Genomic DNA, 27,940 nt, shown 5'->3' on the forward strand with positions numbered 1-27,940 from the left:
ATGAAAAAGCTGCACTATAATATGTCTAGAGATCATTGAGCAGGGGTGGGCAATTTGTAGCTCTCTAGATGTTGGATTGCAACTCCCATCACTATTGGCTGTGTTGGCTAGGGGTGATAGGAGTTGCAGTCCAAAAATATCTGGAGGGCCACAGGTTGCCCACCCCTGCTCTAGAGCTTCACTTTATAGAACCAGTTTTAAAAACAAAAACAACACAGAGCTGTCCAGCTATGTGTGCACACGTACAGACGTGTGTGTGTATGTCTTATCTCCAAAATAGCTTGTTTCCCTTCAGCTTTCGCTTTCCAGAAGCAGCTGTATGTACCCCAAAGCTAATCTGTCTGTTAAGCACCAGCTCTTTGAACTCTTGAATGCCCTTTTCCTAGGGTAAATATTTTAATTTCTGATGCTTTCAGGGCTTGATTATAATGTTAAGTGAACTGGGAAATAAAAATTAAAATAGCGGCACCTTCTCTTAACTGTGATGGGTTAGCAAGTGCAGCCAGTTTAATAGCTTGCATTTGTAACATTGCCACAGTTGGACCTTTTGTCTGGCTCTTGCTTTTCTTGCCAGGAGAACAACATAACCTTAGAGGGGTGAGACAGATTTAAACCCATCTCCTCCGTAAAACAGCTATTTTTATGCTTGCAGGTTGCTTCGACTCATAGCAGCTTTGAAAGCAGCTTCCACCCCATCCTAATAAGTTTCCTTGGAGAGTGGAGTAGTCATCTATTTTTAGCATGACTTGGTTCCCTTCATCCTTTACAACGCTCACTTGAAAAGTGAATAGTATGAGGTTTGTAAATTACTGCAGTGAAATAGCCAGTGCGTAAAAAGTAATAATCAACTGTTGTTTTTGCAATGCAGGAGCTGGGAGTGAGCACCAATGCAAACTACAAGATAACCTTCATGTTGGATAGTGCTGCCATGATAACTGTGCACACTCCAAGGCGAGGATTAATTGATGTACGAATATAAATAAGTTTTCTAGATGGGATTATTTTCTTTATATTTAGAAGTAATAATTTTTTCCCCCCAAAACCTGAACAGTGTAGAATTAAAGGTAAAAGGTTCTTGATTACCATCTAGTTGAACATCTTTCTTAGAGGGATAAACCTCCATCCTTCCATCATCTTGTCTAAGAGATCAGTGTATGCAGTCATTACTATAGGGAGCCAGTTCATCAGAGTGAGATGCCTGAGGAGCAAAAGTTCTAGATGACTTAAGTAAGCACCAGTAAGTAAGAGAGCCAGCGTGGTGTAGTGGCTAGAGTGCTGGACTGGGAGTCGGGAGATCCGGGTTCTAGTCCCCACTCGGCCATGGAAGCTCACTGGGTGACTTTGGGCCAGTCACAGACTCTCAGCCCAACCCACCTCACAGGGTTGCTGTTGTGAGGATAAAATGGAGGAGGAGGAGGATTATGTACGCCGCCTTGAGTTCCTTGGAGGAAAAAAGGCGGGATATAAATGTAATAAATAAATAAATAAATAAGCATGCATCATCATCATCATCATTATTGGATTTCTTAGTTGCCTTCCTCTTTAAAAAAGACTCAAGGCGACATATAATAAGATTAAAATATACAACTTTTTAAATGGCTGGAAACCATTTCTATTAAATGATCATGATGCTGTATGCCATGAGAGAAGCATAGCTTGGCTTGCTTACTTGAGTCACCTGGAGGCAGAGTCCATGTGCATCACAGAAAGGTGTCTGCATCTCCAGACAACTTAAGCCAGCCAAGCTGTGGTCCTCTTTTAACATTGTGGCTAGGCCTGCTTACTTGAGTCACCTAGAACTGTTGCTACTCGAGCATCTTACTGTGATGACCTTGTTCCCTGCTTGTAGCATGCTGAGCATATTGCATAGCTTTGATCTTGGGTGGGTCGTGAAATACCATTTGGACGAAGGAGTAGCTTAGCATACTTTGAGAATAGTTAAAGTTTGTCATTCTATGGACATACCTAAATTTACTCTAACATGGAACAAGCAAAATAGTGCTTTGTTGGCAAGCTAAATTTGTCCGTTTGAGAGCTCCATAGCTGCCATAGAACACTAAAGCAATTAAATTTAGTTTACAAAGTAGTAGTGCTATTGAGCACTATGGAGTGGTTTGCTGCTGAATTTTGGCAGCAAACAGGCTATTAAAGAAAAAATAATCTAAACATTATTTTTAACAGTGCAACCTATGGGATAGTGGTGGTGGTCTGGGTGTGTGTGCAAAATGGCCCCCAGACCTCCTGCAGTTGCCCGTCCATTGTTCAGGGGATGAATGAGAAAGATTGTAAAGAACTTTATACAGTAAAATTAGAATTTAAATGGTTAACTCTGGTGTTGAGATGCTGTTTTACTTGGGCTTTTCTCTTAACTTTGCTTCTGCAGGTGAAACCGCTGGGGGTCATATGGGGCAAATTTTCAGAATTTTACAACAAGAAAAATACTATTATGTTTGATGACATTGGACGAAATTTTCTGATGAACCCACAAAATGGGCTAAAGGTAATTTTTAGCGTTCTTGGAGAACTGTCTTGGAGCAATGTTTTCCTCCTGGCTAAAGGAGGAAAATTCAATTAACCTGGGAATACCTGATGTCCTAATGTGGGAAGATGGAGGCAATTCGTGCTTTAGTACTTGGGCAAAAAGAGTAAGTGTGCCTAAAATTTTGAATGCACAGTATAATAGCATTTAGCATGATTTGACATCTAAAGTGTTCAGAGCATTTCACAGACATCTTACTAGTCAACCCTCTATGGTAGGCTGCTAGTATTATCCCCATATTGCAAATGGGGTGGGTTGCTTATATAAAAGCATGTCTGAGGCCCTCCGGTGAGCTGATAGCAGAGGCAGGCATTGAGTCGTGGACTTCCTGGTTTACAACTCAGTGTCTTACAGCACAATCCTATGCATATCTAGTCAGAAGTAAGTCTTGTTGAGTTCAGTGGAAGTTACTTCCAGGTATGTGGGTATAGGATTGTAGCCTTAGCCGCTGTGCTATAGGAGCTCTCCTAGTTATGCCTGTTGTGTTTCTAACGGTGATTGTTTCCCCTTTTATGACATCAATGAACAGTTAAAGAGTGGCAGCAAAATATTGGTGCTTCTGCTATAATGAAGTTGCTGGTAGTGTCTTCTGCAGCAACAGAAGGAAGATTTCTGTCAGAAGTATTGTAGACCGGGGAGAAACGTGATGTGAATGAAATGAAGGTACAATTGTACCGATCCTGAGATGGTTGTCAACAAAGATATATGTTAGTATCTGTCTCCCCCTGCCCCCCCCCCCCCGCCCCTAACATGTCAGTGCTTTTGGAGAGTGTTTGTCCTGGAAGACATCTGGCTCTCATGATGCCAGCATCGCCCTCTGTAAAATCTCTCTTGTTTGGAGAAGTGGTGAGAGACGCGTGCAAATTGCTTTAAAAGTGCTGCTCAACTGCATGGAGTCTTGATGCAGTGCAACGCTGACAGAGCGCTATCATTGCCTCCTCCTGGGAAAACAGAGCCAGTGTGCTGCAGCTTGGACTTTATTGACAGCAAGACAAATTGGAGGTGACTGTTTATGAGAAATGTTGCTGTAGAAAGAATCGAGATCAGAGGTTCTACCAGAGGTTCTACCAATTTAATCAGCCATTCCATATGGGATTAACTTATCGTCCGCAAGCCTATGATAAATGTGACAAGTGGTGCTTGGAATTAGTTTTATAAGCTTCTCAGAAGGACATGGTCACCACTGGAGCCTGTTGTGACAAAGATAATGACAATGGTCTCTCCAGCTTATTTTATGTGTTTCTAGCAATTAAGTATGCACAATGTGCTCTTATTTCCTCTAGGAAAGAAAAGCTAAAGTCACAGATTGACAGGTTTGGGGATAGAACAAAGCCTGCAGTAATGTACTCTGGTCAGGGTGGATGGATTTAAATCATGGTGATTTAAATCAGCCAAAAAAGGTAAATTTAATCACTGATTTAAATCGAGTTTCCCACTGAAACTTTTTCATATATTTCCTAAACAATGGTGCAAATCTGACCACTAAGACATATTTATTTACAACTAAATAGAGTGTTGTTTACATTATTTCATTCTTGCAAGCAGGGTTGGCATTTCTTTGTCTCACTGTATATATTTTGCATCAAAAAATCAGTTTTTAATTTTAAAATCTGATTGTTTTATTTATAAAACCCCCCATTGATTTTATCCACCCTGACTGGTAGAGAAGTTGCTTTGAGTATGAAAGGACACAATTCCCTACCCTCTCAAGTTTAAAAGGATCTTGGGTGACAGTGTTGTGCCTGGGCCCTTAGCAGTATATAATACATGGTTACTTATAAACATATAAAGCTGCCAACTGAACCTGACATTGTCCTAGATCTCAGACTGTGGTCTCAGACTGTAACTACGCCTAAGTGCGTGTAACTGAAATGATTGCATGCTTCTCCCCTCAGGGGTCCTCAACCTTTTTGGGCCAGTGGGCACATTTGAACATTTGAAGTGTGTTGTGGGTGCTCTCACAAAATGGCTGCCGTGGGGGTTGCTTGCCCATTCACAAAATGGCTGCCATGGTGGACATGGCCCCCCACAAAATACCTGTTTCCCAGAGGGAAAACTGGTGAGGCAGAAAGAAAAGTAACTTGCCCAAGAACATGTACAAGGCAGAGGCAGGTTCTTGAGTGCCAAAGCACAAAACCACTCTTTTGAACCCACAGTTTTCTGTTCCAACACACCAGTTTAATGAAGGGCAAATTGATGATGCTCAGAGAGAAGTAACTTGGCCAAGAAATTGAATACAAGGCAGAGGTGAGGTTCGAGGCCCAAATGCTAAAATCACACATTTGCTCCCACAAAGCACAACAAAATACCCATTTTGTAAAAGGCAAACGAGTGGTGCTCAGAACACACGCAGCCCACTTACAAAACACCCCCCTGCCACACGCACACATACACAAGCAAAACCCTCTTCAAACAGAGCTGTGCTTAGTTATCAACTCTTCAAAGCAAACTGAGCTTTTGTTAGTTTGTGTCTAGCACTAAGAATCCTATAGCAAAAAATTGCTGCTCTTGGGTTCAGCTGTTGTGCTGCCATGCATGTTGCAGAAGCGACTCTAGTTTATTACAAAATACCCCCAATCTTTGCATGTGCTCCAACAGCTTGATCCTTTAAGCTATGGCATGGATACAGGTAGTATGCAGGGAAAAGACAAAAGTTCCTTTGCACAGATGCCGTTGGACTTTTTGAGCCTATAGGAGTTGTTAAGAGGCCACTGCAGACCTCTGCTAGAAAGGAAGGATGGAGGCTGCCTGGACTTGAGGTAGAGCCAGTGACCAGCTGAAACGGACTGATAGGTTCAGGCTCTTAGGCTGAAAAAGTGACAATATTATGTATTGAATACAGGCTAAAATGTTACATTTGGTATGGTCTCTTTTAAAATATAATGTATACCTCCTTCCTTTCTGAACAGATAAAACCCTTCATGAAAGCACATTTAAACAGAGATAAAGATAAGGAGCTTTTAAAACTTACTCAGTATCTCAAGGAAATAGCAAAATTAGATGACTTTTTGGAGCTGAACCACAAACACTGGGAAAGGTAAGGATTAAATGCTGTTCTTGCCCAGTATTGTATCACAGCAGTGTCAGACTGCCCTGCTTCCTGGCCTAATCAAAAGCGATATAATCGCCATTAATAGAGGTTGGGAGACTCCTGTAAAATTTGTTAGTGGAGTTGCATCTTTGACCTTGAGGTGAAGATGCGCCTGAATATGTTCTTAAAGTACCAATTCAATTTATTTTGCTTTTTCATATACAAATGCTTGGGGGAACAAAAAAACAACAACAGTACCCTATTTGGGGGTTTGGGAAGCATATCTATAGGGAGTTCCCCCCTCCCCCTCCTGCATTGGGAACATGTTGAGTTGAACATGGTTATGGCCCTTCCTGTGATTGGGAGCCTCACATGATCCTAACTGTAACTGCGCACAGTCAGATGCACTTACAATCCCTCTTTAGACCTTCCTGCTCAGGGCAGGACGGCTGCGGTGGAGGGAGCAGAGTCAGTGTGCACAGTGCCACAGACCACCCATGGATGTGTTTTCAGAACGCCTTGCCCTTCTTGTGTGTCCTTTCACAGATACACTTTCAGAATGGCTGAATAGGGCTAATGCCATAGTGGGGTGGGGTCACCATAAAACTGCAGGAGCCAGTGTGCCTCCTGCTCGGCCTTCCCCAGCTACGTATAAAATTTGTGACCTTGGTGGAGTCTGATATCCTTAGTGGTGTCTGCTGACATTTTTGCTGACTTAGGCGAGAGAAACCGGCACTTCTCACAATTCTGCGAACTGCATGCACTGTACGTGGCTTGGCAGACTTAACTTGGCACTTGGTACTCAACCGCAGTCGACTCCAGTGAAAACTACATCCCAAGCATTTCAGCTTAGCAGGGAAGGAGCTGCCATTAAGACATCTTCCGTGAGAGTTGGACTGCTGCCCCCTTCTTCCTTTTTCTGGTCCGTTTCTAATCTTTGCACCACCACAGGAGGACTGTTTCCCTTCCTCTTGTGGTTTTGAAAGATTTGGCGACAAGGTTTCTGATTACTTCTCCGTGGTTTCCTGTCCACGCAAGAGTTGTTTTGTGAACTAGCTCTTCGTTTTTGTGAGTGGAATGTGCAGCCTTTGTGCTTCAGAGCAGGTGTGCCTGGCATGAATTAATAGATGAGCCACTAATGACTCTGAAACCAGCATCAGGCTGCGATTTGGCAGATATCTGCGTTGCTGGCAAGAAGTCGATTCTTTGAGTCCTGCAAGTGCGCTAATGTTGCTCAATCCAGATTTATGCCTACTTCCCACTCTACCCCAAAGATGTCCTACGATCAGGCTCACTGGAGTTTTTCTACTGGGAAATTCTGTCCTTGGTTTGCTTGATGCTTAGGGACAGGAATGTGGTTAGCAAACATTACAGGTGTAACCAGGATCACCAGCTAGCAGTTTTATGAGTGACACCTGCCCTGCAAAGCAATATTACTTGTTTTGGTGTCCTAATAAGTTTGTATCAAGGTGTAGTTTTAAAAAAAAAAAAGTTTTCATACAGCTTGACTCCACTGTTTTCAAAAACAGTAAGCGTGGTTGAATATCCATATTAATATTACAGCTGTCCTTGTTGTATCATGGCATGCTGAAGTAACTGGTAACTGCTAATATTGTCAAATGCTCAAAAACCATGTGTGGGCCCTAGACATTAAACAACTTGGACATGGTTTAGAAATATTATTAGGCACCCTCTTTTTGGGTGCCTTGGGTGCAACTGCATTTTCAAGCTGATCACCCCCACTATAAATCCTAGAATGGAATACTGTTCTGACATCTCATTTTAAGGCTAGAACAGTGTTTATTTAACTCCTTCGATAATATGGGAGATATCAGATTTCTTAACTATGGTACTGTCATAAGAAGAACATAAGAAGAGCCCTGCTGGATCAGACCAAGGTCCATCTAGTCCAACATTCTTTTCACACAGTAGTCAAACAGTTGCCTGTGGGGAAACCCACTAGTAGGACATGAGTGCAGTAACACCCTCCGACTCATGTTTCTCCGCAACTGGTATACATAGGCATACTGCCTCTGATACTGGAAGTAGCATAGAGCTGTCAGGCCTAGTAGCCATTGATAGCCTTTCCCTTCAGGAACTGTCTATCTTTTAAAGCCATCCAAATTGGTGGCCATCACTACACCTTGTGGCAAATTCTATAGTTTAACTATGAGCTATCAAAATGACTACATTTTCAATCGGGGGTAACAGAAAATGAAAAAGGAAATTCTAATGCCACTATATATTTTCTGTTGTAGCAAAACCACAGTCGTGTGGCACCTTAAAGATTAACACTCCACGAAAACTTATTTCGTAACAAGTGTGTTAGTCTCTAAAGTGCCATAGGACCCTTGGTTGTTTTCACCATGGTATATGTTCCCAAAACATCAATAAACCGTAGTTCCAATAACTGCATTGGTTGTAAATGCACATTATTTCTGATTATGTATAACACGTTAATACTGAGTTATTATTCAGCCACATTATAAATGTTCAATATTTGTTTTTTTTCTGTAGGTACCTTTCAAAGAAACAAGGACAGTAACTTTCATTTGTGACATTGAAACCAAAGGCACATGGAGACCTTTTGACCTTTCCTCTTGTGTAAGCTAGAATAAAGTAGTGCTGGACACTAACTTAACCACCAGAATGACTGCTTATACCTGGTCTTCCCTTTGGTTTGCTCTAGGTATGTCTGTCTGTCTCTCTCTTCTGAAGATCACCGCTAACAACAGAAAGGAAAACTGGTTGCTCTTTCTTTCATTTATCTCTGGTGTTACTACTTAGAACAATGTCACTTTTACTACTGCTGTAGTATCCCCGCATTTTTAAAGACCACATTGTTTTCAAGCGGGGAAAAAAGCAAATATTGAGACCAAAAAAAATATCCCCAACCCCAGAAGTTTACTGTGGAGCCAGTTTGGGCATTTTCAGTTCTAGAAACAGTTTCCCGTCCCTGTTATGGTATTTAAGTCTATGAACTATAAGCTGTCTAATTATGTATTAGTATGTCAAGTGTTCCTTTTGTGCAAGACAGTTTCAAGGATGGAAAGCACCACTAGAGGGCAAAGGTGCCTTCTTGTATGGATCTTGATGAGAAAACTGTTAGGAGAGGAGGAGGAATCTTTAAAAAAAACCCAATGATTTTTAACACTTCACTGAAAAGCATTCCTTTTCTTTTTCTTTCTTTAAAAAAAATATTTCTAACCAGAGGAAAGGTTTAAACCTGAAGAGAGCCAGGATTAACCCCTTAAAGCATGAACATTACTTGTTCTGTTCTAGTTAAATCTTGTCAGGATACAAAAGCTCTCTTGATGGCAATATTCCACCACAGGTGTTCTAAAGTATCACTTGAGCTGCTTCAACCTGCACTGTGGAAGTGTGATATGCCCACTGTCTTGCAGTGCTGACAGTCCCTCATCATGCCCTTCTTGTATTTGAAAGCAGACTGCCCCCTTTCAGATTAAGATAGCATATATTGTTCTTAAGGAACTATAGCAGGTGTGCTAATAACAATAATAATAAAAAATGCCTTTTCTTAAAAACTGTGTTCTGTTGTTCTCAAGCTTCATTACAAACAAATGTCATGCACTCAGTTTTGTCTGATACAGAAGATACAGCATTTTTTATTTAGAACATTTGGATACCGCTCCACATCTAAACAGATTTTGGAGCGGTAAACAATGAGAGATAAAGCTGTACAAAGATGAAAAGAATATAACATATTAAAATTATTATTTTAAAAAACAGAGTGCCAATAAAACCATGGCTGGTCAAGCAAGGAAAGCTTCCTGGAAAAGCGCTGTTTTTCAGGAGGTGATGAGAACAATACAGTGTCGGCACCTCCCTGATCTCCAGAGGCAGGGAGTTCCATAGGAAGGGGGCCACCACACTGAAGGCTCTTCTCCGGATGGACTCCAGTTGGGCCATTGGTCCACGTGGAACCACCAGGAGCATGCCCTCTGATGATCTCAGCGACCAAGCGGGTTCATAAGGGAGAAGGCGCTCTCTCAGGTATCCTGGTCTCAAGTTGTTTAGGGCTTTGTACACTAGTACCAAAACCTTAAACCTGGCCTGGTAGTGAATAGGCAGCCAGTGCAGTTCCCTCAACAAAGGAGTTGCATGCTGAAAAGGGGCAGCTCCTGACACCGGCTGAGCTGTTGTGTCCTATCCTAGCTCCACCTTCGAGAGCAGCTTTAAGGGCAGCCCCACATCGAGCGCATTGCAGTAATCCAATCTTGAGGTTACTAACGCCTGTACCACTGTGGCCAAGCTATCCCTGTCCAGGAGAGGCCGTAGCAGACGAACCAGCCAAAGCTGGTAAAAGGCACTCTGAGCCACCATGGCCACTTAAGCCTCTAGTGATAGTGATGGATCTTGGACTACCCCCAGACTACGAATGTGATCTTTCAGAGGGAGTGCAACCACAACCAGAACAGGCAGTGAGACTATTCTCAATGGTTTTTACTAGTTCACATTGTGCATGACACTCTTAGTAGAATCTGTCGAGTTAAAAGTGTTGTGTGTTGAAACCTGAAAATGGCATAAAGCCAGTAGACTATCATAAACATGTGTCATGCTGACAATAGAGGATAACAGATGGTGAGGTGTTCGTGCTGTTGAGGAATGGATCCAAGACTGATGCTCTTCAATCTGCTACACAGAAATGGAGAGTATGGAGCAAGATAGCTTTGTGTATTACGCGAGCAAGTGTTCTCCAGCTTGGATTTAGAATTCACTGGTTACACCAAGAAACCTTCACTATGTTAGTGTCTTTTCAGTTTGACTCACCAAGGACTCATTAGAGTGACATGAACTTCATTAAACTGAGCGCACTTAGGGGCTCCTCTTGACTTCAGTTGATCAGATCTGGATAAACACTAATGGGAATTTAAATGTGCTTATCGAGATGTCCAGTGCTTGGAGTTCTGGACATTGTCCTCCAATTGGGTCAATACGTTGCAGTTTGCAGCTGTGTATGAGCCTCTGAAGCTGCATTAGAATGAAAACATTAGCCCAGAGTGAACAATTTCTTCAACAGGTTATGGTTCTCCATGATTTCAGGCAGAGGTCTTCTCCCATTTTTCTGTCTAAAACATTTTAACTGGAGGTACTAGGGATTGAACTTGGGGATCTTGCACGCAACACATTTGTTCTGCCCCTCGGGGTAGGTTTTCCACTGAGCTATGATCCTTTCCTGAAAAACAATGGCTGGCTATGTACTGAATACAACTGATCTACGTTACATGTTGGCTTGGTTTACATGGAACGATGGCCCATGGGCTAAATCGCCCATGGGCTGTTGGGGATAAGTGACAGAGAGCAAGTGCGCTGCGTCCTGCATACCTTCTGCTCCCGCTTTTAATCAACAATGATCAGGTTGTTTGTATTGAACATGACATGCAAACCTGGAATGCTGGATTGTTTAGTGGCTAAACAACCCAGCAGTTAACTTAACATTAAACCATGGGTTAACTACTGAGTTGTTTAATCCCTAGATGACCCAGTACTCCATATGAATGGGTTGATCGTAAGTTGTTGATTAAAAGTGGATATGTGGGCGTGTGGGAGGCAGTGTGCCCACTCTCTCCTGCCCATGTACGACAGCCCATGGGTTGTTTAACCCTTGGCTCTTGTTACATGCAAACTGGCCCATTTCAATAGCAACATGATTCATGATCTTCTGAAATGTGCCTTCATGAATTCATATGTACATGTTTCATGGACACAGCAGACTAACGTCTATATGCATTTCAAGAACTGTCTCAAGGTGGGCATTTCTAGTGTACTACTAGGAAGCAAGACATTGGAGAGCAAGTACTTATATAGCACAGTATTTATATTTGTGTTATCTTTAGATGCAAATCTTTCTGTAATACATTTCTCTGTAGTAGGTTAGTCTTTTCACGTTTCATGCCAATAAAATGGAATACTTGCACAGCTTCTTGAACTATAATAATATTTACGGAGGCGTTTGCGGATATTGAGAGTGGCTGCCTGCTTTTGAAAAGCAGGCAGATAAGACTGAATGGAGCTGAAGCTCTTGGCTCCTCATAAGAACCGTGAAAGCAAATGCCAGTGTCAAGCCTGTAGATACCAGGGAGCCCCCCAAGCTATTAAAATGAAGAGATTATATCATGCCTGAATTGCTTGTAAGAGAATATACTGTATCCATTCTCTTGCACATTGTGGTTCAGTACCAAATGGAGTCTTACTTTAAGCCAGGGGTGGGCAACTTTGGGAGGTCAGGGGGCTATTTTTTGCCCCCGGACACGCCACTGGCGGATCGTTTTCATGGCTGGATCCCCCTGCAGGTGCCAAAAATGGGAATAAAAACATGTCTGTAGCTGCCACAGAGCACCGAAAGGGTCAACTTAGCTTGTTTGCAAGCTAATATTGACTCTTCTGCAACGCCATACCTGCTCTTTCTTTCCTGGTGTTAACATTCAGAACAATGTTACTTTTATTGCTGCTATAGTATCCCCACATTTTTAAAGACCACATTGTTTTCAAATGCGGGGAAAAGCAAATATTCAGACCAAACAATAATCCCCAAACCAAGGAGTTTACTATGGTGCCAATTTGGGGATTCGCAGTTCTAGAAACAGTTTACCGTCCCTGTTACGGTATTTAAGTCTATAAACTGTAAGCTGTCTAATTATGTATTAGAATGTCAGGTGTTCCCTTTGTGCAAGACAGTTTCAAGGATAGAAAATGCCACTAGAGGGCAAAGGTGCCTTCATGATCTTGATGAGAAAACTGTTATGAGAGGAGGAGGAATTAAAAAAAACCCATTTGGTTGAAAAGCATTCTGGATGCCTCCTTGGTTTTTTTTTTTAAGTTTTAAAAATTAATTTGCCCCCTCCTTGTATTTCATAGGGTAGCAGGGGATGCGTGTTGGCCGCCTCTGCTTTAAGACGACCAAATGGATAGGAATTAATTAAATGCAGATGTTATATTATTTATTATAAGTATTCTTATACCATCCTTCAAGCATATTCCCAGGGCAGTGTACAAAATGAATAGATACGAAACAAATAAAATGTAAATACAGCAAAGAAACTAAAATGCCTCCAAAGAATAAAAGCAGCATAAAACAATCAGCTGGATTAAAATGGTACCTAAAAGCTTTGGGGAAATAAAAAGGTATTTGCTTGGTGCCGAAAGGGCAATGAGGTAGGCACCAAGCGAGCCGCTCTGGAGAGAGCATTTCCATGACTGCTAGCGATCCACCTTACCCTTTCTCCAGAATAGCCTCTAAGGGCACAATTCTGTTGGGATAGGCAGCCACCTCTGAACTCAGTGGCGACCGCCTATCCAGTGCAGGGCAGGAGCGGTGTGGAGGGGGTCTTCCCCGCTGCTCTTCAGCCGCCCTGCATTTGCAGCTAGACAGCCGATTTCGGCTGTCTAGCCTCAGGAAGTCGGGGGGGGGGGCGGACGCTGGATGACACATAGGAAGCATTGGGACAACACTTCCGCCTGCCCTGGCCCGCCTGCAGGAATGCCTTGTTTTTGCCGCTCTGCGTTCATCTTATGAGGGTGGAGCACGGGGCCGATCCGTGCTGCCTACGAGGCAGTGTGGGAGGGGGTGGAGGTCGGTTCTCAGGGAACTGACCTATCCTATGGCTGTCTAGCCACTGACTAGCGGCCACAGGATTGCGCCTTAAAGCTCTAAATCAGCCTTCCCCAACCTGGTGCCCTCCAGATGTGTTAGACTGCAACTCTCACCTTTTCCAGCCAGCAGGGCCATGCAGTCCCAACACACCTGGAGGGGCACCAGGTTGGGGAAGGCTGATCTAAATGTACAAGTAGGCCCATGAAGGGGTGTAAAAGTAAAAAATCAGTACTCTGAATTGGGCCTTAACTGCAGTTTCTGAACAATCCTCAAAGACCATCCCCACGAAAGTAAATCTTTTCACTAAGCAAAAGGATTGGTATCTTTTTAAAATCCTAATTTATTCCACTATTCAGTGTTAAGAACAAAATAGCTAGTTGCAATGTGGAGAAGAGCAGCTAATTTTTTTCTCCTGGACCTTGATGCCTCCTTTAGTGTCCATTATTCCAGAGAAAATTACTGCCTGCTGGAACAGGCAAGCAAGGCCCTTCCTGCTTCTGGAGTTGGCTGGGGCTTCCTGAAAGGAAGAACAAGACAGCTTCTGATGTTGGTGCGGCAAATGCCAGGGTCCCTGACATTGGCCTCCCCCACCCTTTAATTTAAGGAGGGGCCACAGCTCAGTGGTAGAGCACCTGCTTTGCCTGCAGAAGGTCTCAGGTTCAATCCCCAGCATCTTCAGGTAGGACTGGGAAAGAATCTTGCCTGAAACCCCGAGGAGCCTGTGCTAATCAGTGTTGACAATAGTGGGCTAGATGGACCAACAATCTGATTCTGTATAAGGCAGCTTCCTATGTTTGGGCCCTCTCATGGCTTGGAGCCTTCACTTCAGAGATATTTCCTTTAAGGGAGTCTCATTCCTGCTTTTGAGCAGAGGCCAGCTTCAGTCCTTCCAGTTGCCCATACCCTTTCCTGTAATTTTCTTAGCCAGCCTTCTGCTGTTCCCCAACTTACCATTCTCTTAGATGAGAGGTCTTACTGCTTCTACTTAGAAGAATGCCCAAACCTACAGCCAGAAGACTGTAGTGGGACCATGACCTGTACCACACACATATTTGAATTCCTCAGCTTTGGAGGGGTCTAAAACACGGCCTGACTCAATGCCACTGTACAAGAGTGTCCAGACATCAAGACACTACTGTCCCACCCAGTTAAACCACTATAGCTGGGGTGGGCACTCGGGCACCCTCCAGATGTTTTGGACTACAAATCTTAGCCCCAACAATCATGGCCAATGGTCAGGGATCATGGGAGTTGTAGTCCAAAACATCTGGAAGCCTCTGGGTTGCATACCCCTGTTTTATAGTGACCCTGAAGCCTTCGTGCCCTCCTCTAGAGCCTGTGTCTGGCTTGCCCTGAGCTACCTTGGTTTACTCTAGCTAACCAGGGTGATTAAGGGGGTATGGGATGGATTCCAGTCACTATGTGGCAATCTACATTACAACTTTAAACTGGTTTCAAACCTGTTTTTAGTGATTACGGCTACCAAATACAGGAATTCTGGGAATTGTAGCTCTAGGAAGAGGGGCTGCTTGGGCAGGGGACAGGGGTCTCTAGCAAAGAGTTCTCAGTACCCTCATGAAACTGCAGGATCCCTTTAGATAAACCAGTTTGAAACCAATTTAAAGTTGTAATGTAGATTGGCTCATCTGCTCAGATACAGCCCAGGCAGGAAATCCAATTTCAAATGTAAAATTATTCATATGAATAGTGAATGCAGCTACCAAAAAACTGAATACGGAGTTCTCAAGGTGTGCTTTATGGTACTATTCTATGAGTACTGCAGACATTACTGATAACTAATTTCCAGCATTTCTCAAAAGGCTGAAGAGAAGGAGGTAGGAGCAAGTGATAACACTACTTGAAAGAAAGGGGGCAGTGATCATGTACACTGCATAGGTAAGACAGGGTAGCTGAACTATGTTGTGAATATACTGGGCAGATTTAAGATGGGGCAACTGAATGGTGACTTTCCATTTGTTTTAATGTTGGAGGCATTGAACCTAGCTTCTCTTCTTCACCAAAACTGAGTCATTCTGCTCTTTTTTAGAGTCAGAACTTCTGGTTTCAGTGGCAAACTTGCTGTCATCCTAGTTCTTTGAAGGCTTCAGCAGTGCAGTAGGTAGATTACGCCATGTATGAACAGAGGCCTCTGCGAGTGTGTGTGTGAGGCGCCTTGGTGTTTTCACATCAGTGCAAGGCCTCTGCACATGTGGTGAGGAGGCCTACTTTGCTGTTGGTTTGCTCTGGTGGTGGCTTGCTTAAGCCTTCTAGACCCGGAACAGAACTGGCCAGATTGCTTTCCTCCCCATTCGAGTGTGGTTCTGCCACAAGTATTAGCCAGAACCATACAATTGTCACCAAATTCCACTTGGTGCAGAATTTGGTGGTCTTCATAATAAAAATCTCTGTTCCCATGTTAGCTCCTTGGGTATGGTGGCAACAGGGGTCATAGCTCAATGATGGATTGTATGCTTTGCGTGTAGAAGATCTCTGGTACAGTCCTTGGCATTGTTCAGGTAAAAGGATTGGCTAGATAGCTGGTGGGGTGAAAGACCTCTCCCTGAGACCCTGGAAAGCCACTGCCAGTCAAACTAGCCAATACTAAGCTAGATGGACTTACATTCTGACCTGCTCCAGGCAGTTTCCTATGTCTGGCACTACCTTTCCTTTTGAGATCACCAACTTTGTTACCTCATTGAGTTTAGGGAAGCTGCATGGTCCTCACAGTTCATTTTAGAGTGGATGGACCAATGAAATGTGCATGGTCTCAAGAGTTCCCCAAGAGATCACCAACTTTGTTACCTCATTGGGTCCAGAGAAGCTATATGGGCCTCACAGCAGATGGAGCAATGAAGAAATGTGCAGTGTCTCAAGGTGTGCTTTTAGAGTGGGTGGAGCAATGAAATGTGCACAGGTTGAATTTCCCCAAGGTGGTGTGGTGGCGGTGGTGCCGAGAGTAAAAATTAGGGATGAAATTTGTGCTTAGAAGATGTTTTTTTTAAAGACACTAGGGGGTGCATGTTTAGTTTTTTAAAGACACTAGGGGATGCATGTTTAGTTAGAGAGAGAGAGAGAGAGATTGATTCCTGTCATTTGAGCTTGCAAGTAGGCTTGTTTAGATGTTTATAATATTAGCAAAAAGCCATAATGGGTCTTCTAGTCCTAGTACAATACCTTGAAGTAAAATACCTTGAAGTTGCAGCACATCATTTTGCAATATTTATGTTAAGAGATTTTTAAACAATGACTTTCTAAAGATTCTGTGCAGCTTGCAAACATTCAGAATACTATGAACGCAATAAAATAATAAGTAAAAATATTTCAAAAAAAAAATCAGAATCAAGTCATTAAAAGCCAAACTTCCTGAAATATGTCTTAAAGCGTTTTCAAAAAAACTATAGTGGACCTCACTATATTGTAAAGGTAAGGCCCCACTCCAACTCTTAACCTATCACATTTCTCTGACATAAGGCACCCAGATGAGGGATGCCCTGTGCTGTCTGTTTGCTGGACTAGTTGAGCTGTGATGTTAATTTTTTAAACTATGCTTACTATGTACATACACTTACATTGACCCATACTGTCCCTTAAAAAAATCATTACAGATCATAGATGGGCTGTCCCTTGTGAAATTAAAAATGTTGCAATCCTATGCATGTTTAGACAAAAAAGTCCTGTAACTCCCAGCATGTCCCAGCCAGCCATGCTGGCTGAGGACTGCTGGGAGTTGTAGGACATTTTTCTGTCTAAACATGCACAGGATTGTGCTCTTAGTTGATTAATTGATCACCAAAGTGAAGAATAGGTACCCTTTTGTAATATTTACACTTCAGTAGACAAAAGTTACTGCTGATTACTAGAAGGAAAGGCAGTATTTAACTATTTTTTCATTTCTTATCATACAAAATATCTTCAACCAATAAGGGAGCAATCCTATGGCTGCTAGACAGCAGCTAGGTGGCCATAGGATATGCTGTTTTCTGGGAACCGACCTCGGAGCCCACACTTCAAGGTCAGTTCCTGGAACACTGACCTCCCCCCACATCTGCGCTGCCTCGGAGGCAGGGCAGAGAAGCCCCATCCTCCACACTCGGAACAGGAGCGCAGAGCAGCTGAAAAGGGGTGGGGCTGGGGGCGTTCTGGGGTGGGGAGACTGGAACTGTATGACACATCCTATGTGTTATACAGCAGCCTCCTCTCCTGCTCTCCCCACCCCCCACAGCTAGATAGCTGAAAATGGCTGTCTAGCAAAAAAAGCAGAGCAGGAGAGGCATAGAGGGAATGATCCCCCCATGCTTCTCCTGCCTTGCTTTGGATAGGCGGCCGCCTCTGAGTTCGGAGGCAGCCGCCTAACTGGATAGGATTGCGCCCTAAGTGTGCTATTAATGTTCAGCCCCACTGGTTAAAATTTGCCTTTGATTAATCAGCTAAAATTGAGAGGTGTAGGGCACCTGCCTCAATTTTCAAAAATCTTCTTTTGTAACCAGGCATACTTGGAAGGTGACAGTGCTGGCCATGTGTCAATTTATGTTGATGTCAGACTAACTGGGAGATGGAACAGCTTTTGCCCTCACCCCTCCAACATCCTAAAGAGCAGTGCTCACCTCTTGTCATCATAAGAGTGCATGCCACCCATTCATTTATATGGTAAAGTAGTGTACTTGGAACACTTCGAGGGGTGGAACCTAAACCTGCAGCTTGCTGTTGGTAACCCCATTTTCTTGATAGAAGCAGGTTTCCCCTTCTACTTGCTCAATAGTCTGAGTGTAACCTGTTTTCTTTGTTCCACTGAACTTAATGGGAACCTTTAAGAATAAAACTCACCTGCCTGCATAGCCCTGCACATTCTGGCTACACCCTGCATAGCTTTACCATCGATTCTATTTCTTGATCATGCTAGTGTGTGACCAAGAGCCAGAATTCAGGAGCATAAATACAAAATGCATGAGGATTATGATATTTCTGGCTGGAGAAGATTCCTGGCTGGACACTTATGATGCTTCTTTTGAGATTCTTTTTTTACGTCAGTCATTTGAGAATCAGTGCATTTTAAATTAATGCCTGACTTCTTAAAAGCAGGCAGAGATTTAAGTTCAGGATGAAGAAGGAAATTATTACTAGCATTCTGGCAGAGCCAAATCAGAACTAATGTGAGAAGCAAGAATTTGAATTTTGGTATTTTAAATGCTTATTACAGCAGTACTGACATCTGAATTGCTAAGCCATCCAGTTATAGTGGATTTGTGTGGCTATAATAAAATAGCACCCCAGCTCACCCCTGCTTTATTAGTTCTGAACCATTACTCTGAAAAAAGAAAAGAGATGCCTAATCACTTATGTGGACAATTGTGGAGGGTATCTAACTCCAAATGGTCTTTCATGGTTAAGAGATTCTAAATTGTGGCTGGCATGTATCCATGCAGAAACGATTAGAGGGATTTATGAAGGAAGAGTGAAGACAAGGTTACACCTGGCAAGTCCTCATTCCCACTTCTGTTCCCCTGCAATTATATATTTAATTGCCTGGGTGGAATTTGTTGGTGGAAAGGAGATGGAACAATGCTAAAAACAAATACTGATTTGCATAATTTCCCAGGAGCAGAGAGTCTGGGCTTGGGTTGAGGGAAAGCAAGTATGACTAGCTGTGAGAAGTAAGGAGGTACGAATTTTGTTAAATCCATTCCACTTGCGTTTTGTGGATTGTTAGGCGTCTTTCGTTCCGTCATCCACTCATTGACGGAATCGGATTTTGTTTTACCAGAATTTCTTTTTACTTGCACTAATTCACATTAGTACAGGTGCATGTTAGTGCTGATCCCCACCCCCACCCCTAAGGGAGAAACTGGTCTGCAGGTCCCTGGAATCCGTGTGACTCAGAAAAAGCTGGTCTGCTCTGGAATCCACAGCTCGGATTCATAGAATTCCGAACTCATTTGAATCCGCTGCAGATTTCTCTGACATGCCTAGTGAGATTAGAGTGTTCAGATGCAAAGAATGAGGCCTGTACCTTTGCCACTTTTGGCGCAAAAGAAGCTGTCATCAGTAACACATCATAGAGGATATGTCTATCAACAGGTGTTGTGTCGGCCATGATATCTAAATGGGGCCTCCGCATTCATAGGTGGAGAAGGGCCAGATTCTGCAGACAAAGGAACAGGGGAGGGTTCTCATCCTCATGCTCCTGCTCTTTGGCTTTCAGAGATGTCTGGCTGGCAGCTGTCTGGGAATTAGGGCATTTGCCTGGTCTGGACAGGGTTGCACTCTGTCTGAAGGAGCAGGTACATAGTTTGGGAGGGCTCCTGGATTCATCCTTGTCCCTGGATCCATCCTTGACACCAGAGGCCCAGGTGACCTCAGTGGCCCAGAGCACCCATTATCAACTTTGGTTGGCGAACCAACTACACCCGTTCCTGGACAGGGATCGCCTAGCTCTGGTGATCCATGCACTGGTAACCTCACGATGGGATTACTGTAATGGATTCTGTATGGGGCTGCCCTTGCACCTGGTTGGAAGCAGCAGCAAGTGCAGAACACGGTAGCTGGGATGCTCAGTGGCGCTCCTAGCTACACACATATCTGTATTAAAAGAACTGCACTGGCTGCCTATTAACTACCAAGCCATGTTGGAGGTTTTATTGCTCAACTGCTATTTTATGCTTAGCTCTGGCTGGTGGACCTCTGGGTTCTAGCAAAAAATCCAAAATACATCCCACAAGCCTGAAGTCTCCACAACCCTGACTTTATGGCTTGATTGCATGTAGGTAACTTATGGTGTGAGCAGGGCCGGCCCTACCATTAAGGAGAGTGAGGCAGTCACCTCAGGCAACAGATGCTGGGAAGGGCAGCAGCAAGCTGTTGGAGGAGGGAGCTGTGGGCCCTGCAGCCTGACCTGCGCCCCCTAAGCTAGCCCAATGCCTTTAAGTGTGTCTGTCCCATTATCAGTGACAAATAAAGATTCAACTGCCAGTCCAGCTGGCTTTTTTACAAGGAAAGGAAGGGGGTGCCTTTTTCTTGTCCTTTGCCTCAGGCAGCAAAATGTATTGGGCTGGCCCTGGGTTTGAGAAAGACAGGAGTGGCAGTGAAACTGGCTTCAGTAACCACCTCCCCACCCTTGGAAGCTAACATCCTTTATTTTTGTGAAACGCAAATATATCAGACATTTAGTTCAGTGTTTGTAAGCAATTTCCCATTGTACTTGATTTTTATATCATCTATATAACAAGGGTGGGGAACTTACCGCCTTCACATGTTGGACTGCAACTCCCATCATCCCTCATCATTGGCTAGGCTGGCTACAGCTGATAGGAGTTGAAGTCCAACAACATCTGGAGGGCCAAAACATGCTCACCTCGAAATCTTATCCTTCTTAGACCAGGTGTTTGTTTTATTTAAGAAGCTAACACCTAAAAATACTTATTCAGTTTATAAGTGTCAGGTGCTAACAACTCATAGGCCTGGATCCAGAATTCTGGTGGGACATTTGCACTGGAGGAAGGGGGAGAGGAGGCCATGTTTGCCTTTCCTTCCTCGTGCAGTCTAGTGTTCCTCTGAAAAGCTGTCTAGAGAGTTGGTGGGAGGTGTGGTTGAAACACAGAACAGTGGTTGAAAGGGTTGCAGGTGGAAGGGAAATAAAAAATGGCCTCCCCATTCCTCCAGTGGTAAGCTCTGCTGGATCACGCTCTCCTTCTGTTTCTCCAAACAGAAGGAACCCTTCCATTCATAGAAGGGATGTTCTGTATCCAGCCCATAGACACCAAAACAATAGAGTGACTTGCGCTTGGTGAAAGGGTTGTAAAGTTTCTCTTAGCTTTGGGGAAATCACTGATATCCCATTCACTTGTTAGAAATGTTGCCATCCCCCTTAGGAGGAAGGGAAGCTCTGACCCTGTGTTGAATATCTGACTGGATAAATATGAGATGATAGAATCACAAAAATATTGTCTAATATTTGTTTTCCTGGTTGTTTAATGGGGTTTGCTGTGGTGAATGTATTTCACTAGTACTTACAGATTTTCATTGGCACCCTGTTTGTCCCTGGGTTCCATTCAAAGTGTTTGTTTTATAAAGCCCTAAATTGCCTGGGAGCAGGGCATTCAAAGGACCATCTTCTCCCATATGAATCTGCCCATCATCTGAGACCTTCCTCCAGGTAGCCCCCTCTTCAGATGTTGGGCTAGTGGCTCCTGGAGATAGGACCTTTTCTGTGGTGGCTCCCCAATTTTGTAATTCTCTCTAGGCATACTTGTCTGGCACCATTGTTGATTATCTTTCAGGTGCAAAGCTAAGTCTGTCCTAATGTCATTTCACATTGGTCTGCTTTTAATTGCTATTTCTGCTGTTTTAGATGTTTTTAAGGCTGTTTTATTATTCATTGCTTTATTGTTTTAAATTGGTTTTCTAAGCTGCTTTGAAGGCCAATGTGGTGGAGAGACAGTACAGGAATTGTTTCTATGAAATAAATAAGTAATAAATAAAATAGTATAATGAGGTTGTCCGAAATGGCTGATTTTGGTGGAGAGAGTCAGACTATTTTATATTTCCATTGTTGCAAATTATAACGATGGCATGTAAATCACAAGTATGGCTCTTGGTGAACAAGTCAGATGGCTCCTTTGCCATGAAGACCAGGGAACTGCCTTGGTTCAGGATAAAACTAATTGCCACAAGCAGTATACATTGTCTCCAGTGGAGGCTGGCGGCTCCTATTTCAGTAGGGCAGAAAATCCACTCTGGATTTCAGTCAGAACTAGTCAGAATTCTAAAGAAGCTATCCAAGGTGCCGAACCCATTTTGGGGAATAGGGTTCAGCACTTTGGATAGCTCCTTTAGAGTTCTGACTGAAACCCAGAATGGATTCACAGCCCCACTGAAATAGGAGCCACCAGCCTCCACTTATTGTCTCAACATTGGTAGAATTACAACAGAGGAGTTTCTTGATGTCTTTCAACATTGGATTCTCTGGATAGGGATCATGCATTACATACATTGCTCCGTATAAAAATCAGTTCCTATCCCTCAGTTTTTCTCATATCCATGAGGGCTAGAAACTTTTAAAAAACAACAACAATGAAAATCAAGCCTGCATTTACACACTCCATTAAGGCACATTTCTATCCAGAGGTACAAACTTTGTAAGCCATCAAGGAACTCATCTATTATATGGTATTCTTTTTCTCTTACTTTATGTCAAATTTTGAAAAACAGCCCATATAGCGAGATCTTCATATACTGTAGCTTTATAAAAAGAATCCAAGACATACTTTGATCCCCAGGAGCCATGCAGACAGCATGCCCACGTTTTGATGAGCACCATTCTCATGTTGACTAATGAGCCAAAAACTCAGCAAATCTTTCCTCAAGGCTGAACCCAATATGGATCTCGTCATGGGACAATTGTCAAAGTAAATGGATAGCCCTGTGTGTGAACCCATCCAACGGCGATGCCACAGAAGTAATTTGAGGACTGAAGCACATGTTGTTCATTCTTGCGTTAGGGACCGTTCATGTCCCACACTTTTCAAACTTTTTAGGATTTATGCTCCCTGATCAACTGATAATTAGATGGCTGTCTCAGAAATCTCTCGCTGAGTTCACGGCTGCTGTGTGCTGCTGTGCACAAGGAATATTTGTTGTCATTACAACCAACCATCCGTGCCGCAGACAGGATCGGTCGCTGCTGTGCAGATGAAGGGATTGACTGTAGCTTCTCTCGGAATCACAACACAGCAATTCCTGTGGGAGCAATGAGGTGATAAAGCAAGGTTCCAAATCAATGTTTGGAGTTACTGTTCCTTAGCTGTGTTTTCTTGCTAATGGTCAAAATTTGCTTACATGATGTAGGAAAAAAATGTGCATATTTCATACCATGCTTCTATGCTCTCCCCAAGTAAATAGTACATGATTTAATATTGTCTCCCTTTAGCTGTTTCAAAAGATGTATCGTCTCCTTGGTTAATACACATGCGCGTGCACTATATATATATAGTGTATATACATACACACACACACACACATAAAATCAATTTGAGTACATTCTACTTCCCTGAGAATATTGTTCAGTAATGTGAAGCTAGGCCAGTGTGCTTACTCTTTGAATTTCAGAGGATGTGAGATGGTTGATCTCTTTCTCACTGCTAAGGCTGCAATCTTATACACACTTACCTGGGAGTAAATCCCATTGAACTAAATGAGATTTCCGTTCAAGTAGATGTGCATAGAATTTAATTGTAAGGGACTCTTCACTTTTTCACCTCTTACTTTCCCCCCTCTTTATTTAAGATCTTTTTTTCTGTTACCTTTTAAGATAAATGACACAGTCCCTCTTATGTAGAATGCAATTTCTATGTTAAATCCAGCATTGCTCAAGCAGACTTCTCATGCAACAAGTCTTCCCCTTACTCTCCTCCCCCTGCAGCCCATCTGCTGCTCATCTGCTCCCCCCCAAATCTGCTCTGGAGGGTCCCTCAACCCCTGGAGCAGATTTGGGGGGAAGCACAAGGGGCTGCAGGGAGAAGGGGAATCTGTTCTGCCAGCAGTTTCTGCCCTAGTCCTGCCCTCTGGGGCAGCAGAAGACAATTCCAATGTCAGTAAGTGGAGGCTGTGTTTTTCGTGGATTGACACTCGAGTGCCACACATGTTTAACCAGCTGTGCTTGATCTAATTCTATTCTTCTATGTCTATGACCCATATGTCCTATTTTGTAAGGGGTCAGCCCAGATGTTCTCCCTTTGGCAGGAGAATTCTGCGTGTGGATCCTCCTTACCAGAGGTGTCACATATCTAGCATGGATTGCCATATAGAACTTCCCAATCCAATGCGAACATTTTTCATGTCCGTGTTACATTTCCTGGTGACAATTACTGTTGTTGTGGAAACTCTCCATATGATCATGTAGATCCACATCAGACAGCTAGAAGGGTCAGCATGCAGACATTTCCTTCCACACGGATCAGACAACATAGAGACCACCCCTAACACAGCTACAGTACCGTGCTTTTTCTCAGTCTTTCTTAAATGGTTTCTTAAAACTATACTGGAATTATTGTAGGGAGGCTATTAGTATATGTTATAGGGCACTTATGCTAGCAGTCATACTTCAAACACTTGCTCATGATCTAATACTACGTTTTGGTCCTTGACTGTTTTGTATCTCTCATTTTGAATGGCTGCACTGTGTTGAATTCTCTTCATCCTTGACCTAATGTAAAATATCACTGATGTGGCCTTCAAAAACTTTTCAGAAACTTCAGCTGGTCCAGAATGTTATGGGGTCAGTTGACTGGGGTCAGTTACAGGGAGCACGTGACTCCCTTGTTCCAGCAGCCTCACTGGCTACCACTCTGTGTCTGGGCACAATCAGGGCTACCCGGAGGAATCTGGGGGCCAAAGTCAATGGAATTTTCAGGGGGCCTGTCACACACAAAAATTACAATTGTTTTGTAATTATATATAATTGAAAGACCATAAATCCCATAAAAGTCGCAGCTTCTCGAATAGCTATAGTATACATATAAATATCTACATAATTCAAAAGTAAATATCAAAATATTTGTACCTAATAACTAATTATTAGTATGTTTAATCTTTCTTCAATAGGTAATTAAAAATGTTTCAGACCTAATGTTAAAGTGGGGTTGGAGAGCAGCATCCCCTGGGCAGAATATTTTCATGTGTAAAATATATGATGTTTATCTCTTACAAACTGTCAATTTTTAAAAGGAAATGTTGGTGAAAAAATTGTTAAAAATGTACTATTTTTCATTCAGTTAAAATTGCTGGGAGAAAAGGTGTCTTGCCTCCTCCACCGCTTACAGCCACCCCATCATCCATTCACTACTCCTAGAAGAACTATGCACACAGAGCTTTCAGAGGTGTAATAACCACTGCCTAGGAAGTATTCCAGAACCATGTTCTGAGCTGCTTCAACTTGTTTTTGTCACAAGCCTGGAACAGAATACAATATTAATACAAAACAACATGAGCTGATAGTTCTCTTCAAAACAAGAAATAAAATACTATGCCCTGTACCGCTGTAATGCTATGCACTGTCAAGAGTGCAAGAGCCATTACACTAACTGTGACTTCAGAGCGATAATACATACGATTGAAAGAAGGCCTATGAGGTACACTGCAAAACCGGCCAATGTGGAGTAAGGATTATGACCAAACGTTTTGTTATAATGGGTGACCTTTATAGGAAGAAATGCTTGAAAAGTTGCCCTTGAATATCTGGTATAATTAATCACAGGCTTTTTAAAGTGTGGCCCAACAAGCAGAAAAAGGACGAATTTAGCCAGGAATATGTGTTCTTAGGCAACTTATAAATGACTGGAAGAAAGGGCAGGGGGGCATTTCACACACAGGAAAACTGAAGCAGCAGGCAATTGAAGTCAATGCTGAGTATAGGTTACATAATCACAGGGTTTAAAACAGTATTTTTGACCTGCAAATAGAAAACAGGAGGAATTTAGCCAGAAATGTGTATTCTATGGCATTACTTTCCACCACCAAAAGAAAGGAAAGGGTAAAAAAAAAAAACACACAGACTGAGAAGCATTGTATAGTACCACAAAATGGAGGCCAGGCATAGGCCTCAGTTTATTACTTAAGGCAAGCATAAGGGAGGACAAAAACACCCCTAATTTAAAGCAGTTCAGAGCCCCCCCCCATCCCCTACCCCAATTTATCCAGAATAGCAGCGCAGAGAAAGCAGTTTCTGGCAGAGACCACGTATCAGTGATTGGAAGCAGGCAAAAAAAGGGGGACACATTTCAGACACAGCAAAACTGAGGCAGCAGGCAATTGAAGTCAATGCTGAGTTTGAGTTACATAAACACAGGGTTTAAAAGAATATTTAAAATAAGGAGGAATTTATCCAGAAATATATGTTCTAAGGCATTACTTTTCACCACAAAAAGACGGGAAAGGGTAAAAACAGACTGAGAAGCATTGTACAGCACCACAAAATGGAGGTCAGCTAATTACTTATAGAATCATAGCATCATAGAATAGTAGGGTTGGAAGGGGCCTACAAGGCCATCAAGTCCAACCCCCTGCTCAATGCAGGAATCCAAGTCAGAGCATCCCTGACAGATGGCTGTCCAGCCTCATCTTGAACGCCTCCAGTGTGGGAGAGCCCACCGCCTCCCTAGGTAATTGGTTTCATTGTCGTATTGCTCTAATAGTCAGGAAGTTTTTCCTGAAGTTCAGCCGGAATCTGGCTTCCTGTCACTTGAGCCCATTATTCCATGTCCTGCACTCTGGCATGATCGAGAAGAGATCCTGGCCTTCCTCTCTGTGACAACCTTTTAAGTACTTGAACAGTGCTATCATATCTCCCCTCAGCCTTCTCTTCTCAAGGCTAAACATGCCTAGTTCTTTCAGTCTCTCCTCATAGGGCTTTGTTTCCAGTCCCCTGATAATCTTTGTTGCCCTCCTCTGAACCCTCTCCAGTTTGTCTGCATCCTTCTTAAAGTGTGGTACCCAGAACTGGACACAGTACTCCAGATGAGGCCTAACCAGTGCTGAGTAGAGGGGAACTAGTACTTCCCGGGATTTGGAAGCTATGCTTCTATTGTTGTTGTTGTTCAGTCGTTAAGTCGTGTCTGACTCTTCGTGACCCCATGAACCATAGCATGCCAGGCCTTCCTGTCCTCCGCTCTCTCCCAGAGTGTGCTCAAGTTCATATTCATTGCATCGGTGATGCTATCTAGCCATCTCATCCTCTGCCGTCCCCTTCTCCTTTTGCCTTCAATCTTTCCCAGCATCAGGGTCTTTTCCAGTGACTTTTCTCTTCGCATTAGGTGGCCAAAATATTTGAGCTTCAGCCTCAGTATCTGTCCTTCCAATGAGCACTCAGGGTTGATTTCCTTTAGGACTGACTGATTTGACCTGCTTGCAGTCCAGAGGACTTGTAAGAGTCTTCTCCAGCACCACACTTCGAAAGCATCGATTCTTCGGCGCTCAGCCTTCCTTATAGTCCAGCTCTCACAGCCATACGTTGCTACTGGGAAAACCATAGCTTTGATTATACGAATCTTTGTCAGCAAGGTGATGTCTCTGCTTCTTACTATGCTGTCTAGGTTTGCCATAGCTTTCCTCCCAAGGAGCAAGTGTCTTTTAATTTCATGGCTACAGTTGCCATCTGCGGTGATCTTGGAGCCCAAGAAAATAAAATCTGTCACTGCTTCCATTTCTTCCCCTTCTATATGCCAGGAAGTGATGGGGCCAGATGCCATGATGTTTGTTTTTTTAATGTTGAGTTTCAAACCAGCTTTTGCACTCTCCACTTTCACCCTCAACAAGAGGCTCTTTAGATCCTGTTCGCTTTCTGCTATTAGGTTGGTATCGTCTGCATATCTGAAGTTGTTGATAATTCTCCCGGCAATCTTAATTCCGACCTGTGATTCATCCAACCCGGCGTTTCTCATGATGTACTCTGCATATAAATTAAATAAGCAGGGCAACAATATACAGCCTTGTCGTACTCCTTTCCCAATTTTCAACCCAATTGGTTGTTCCATATCCTGTTCTTACTGTTGCTTCTTGACCCTTGTACAGGTTTCTCAGGAGACAGGTAAGGTGGTCTGGTACTCCCATCTCTTTAAGAATTCGCCACAGTTTGTTGTGATCCGCACAATCAAAGGCTTTAGCGTAGTCAATGAAGCAGAAATAGACATTTTTCTGGAATTCTCTTGCTTTCTCCATGATGCAGCGAATGTTGGAGATTTGATCTTTAGTTCCTCTGCCTCTTCGA

General features: G+C 43.1%; 1 protein-coding gene across 8 annotated transcripts in view; it reads left to right on the top strand.

Moving 5' to 3' along the window:
- UBLCP1 (ubiquitin like domain containing CTD phosphatase 1) overlaps nucleotides 1–27,940 on the top strand; it is a 60,436-nt gene that overhangs the window by 12,542 nt on the left and 19,954 nt on the right. For 3 of the 8 annotated variants that reach the window (XM_084839277.1, XM_084839278.1, XM_084839281.1), the window contains 4 exons: nucleotides 869–967; nucleotides 2,384–2,500; nucleotides 5,449–5,576; nucleotides 6,290–6,485. In XM_084839277.1, the coding sequence (XP_084695403.1) occupies nucleotides 869–967; nucleotides 2,384–2,500; nucleotides 5,449–5,576; nucleotides 6,290–6,395 (450 nt within the window). In that variant the 3' untranslated portion in view covers nucleotides 6,396–6,485. Of the gene's footprint in view, nucleotides 1–868; nucleotides 968–2,383; nucleotides 2,501–3,068; nucleotides 3,542–3,822; nucleotides 3,940–5,448; nucleotides 5,577–6,289; nucleotides 6,486–8,087; nucleotides 8,260–27,940 lie in introns of those variants that run through there. The other 5 variants (XR_014788442.1, XR_014788443.1, XM_084839279.1 and 2 more) reach the window with 5 other exon arrangements.

Source organism: Heloderma suspectum, chromosome 2, assembly GCF_057233095.1.
Source record: "Heloderma suspectum isolate Gila_16-S chromosome 2, 16-S_ref, whole genome shotgun sequence".
Lineage (NCBI taxonomy): Eukaryota > Metazoa > Chordata > Lepidosauria > Squamata > Helodermatidae > Heloderma > Heloderma suspectum.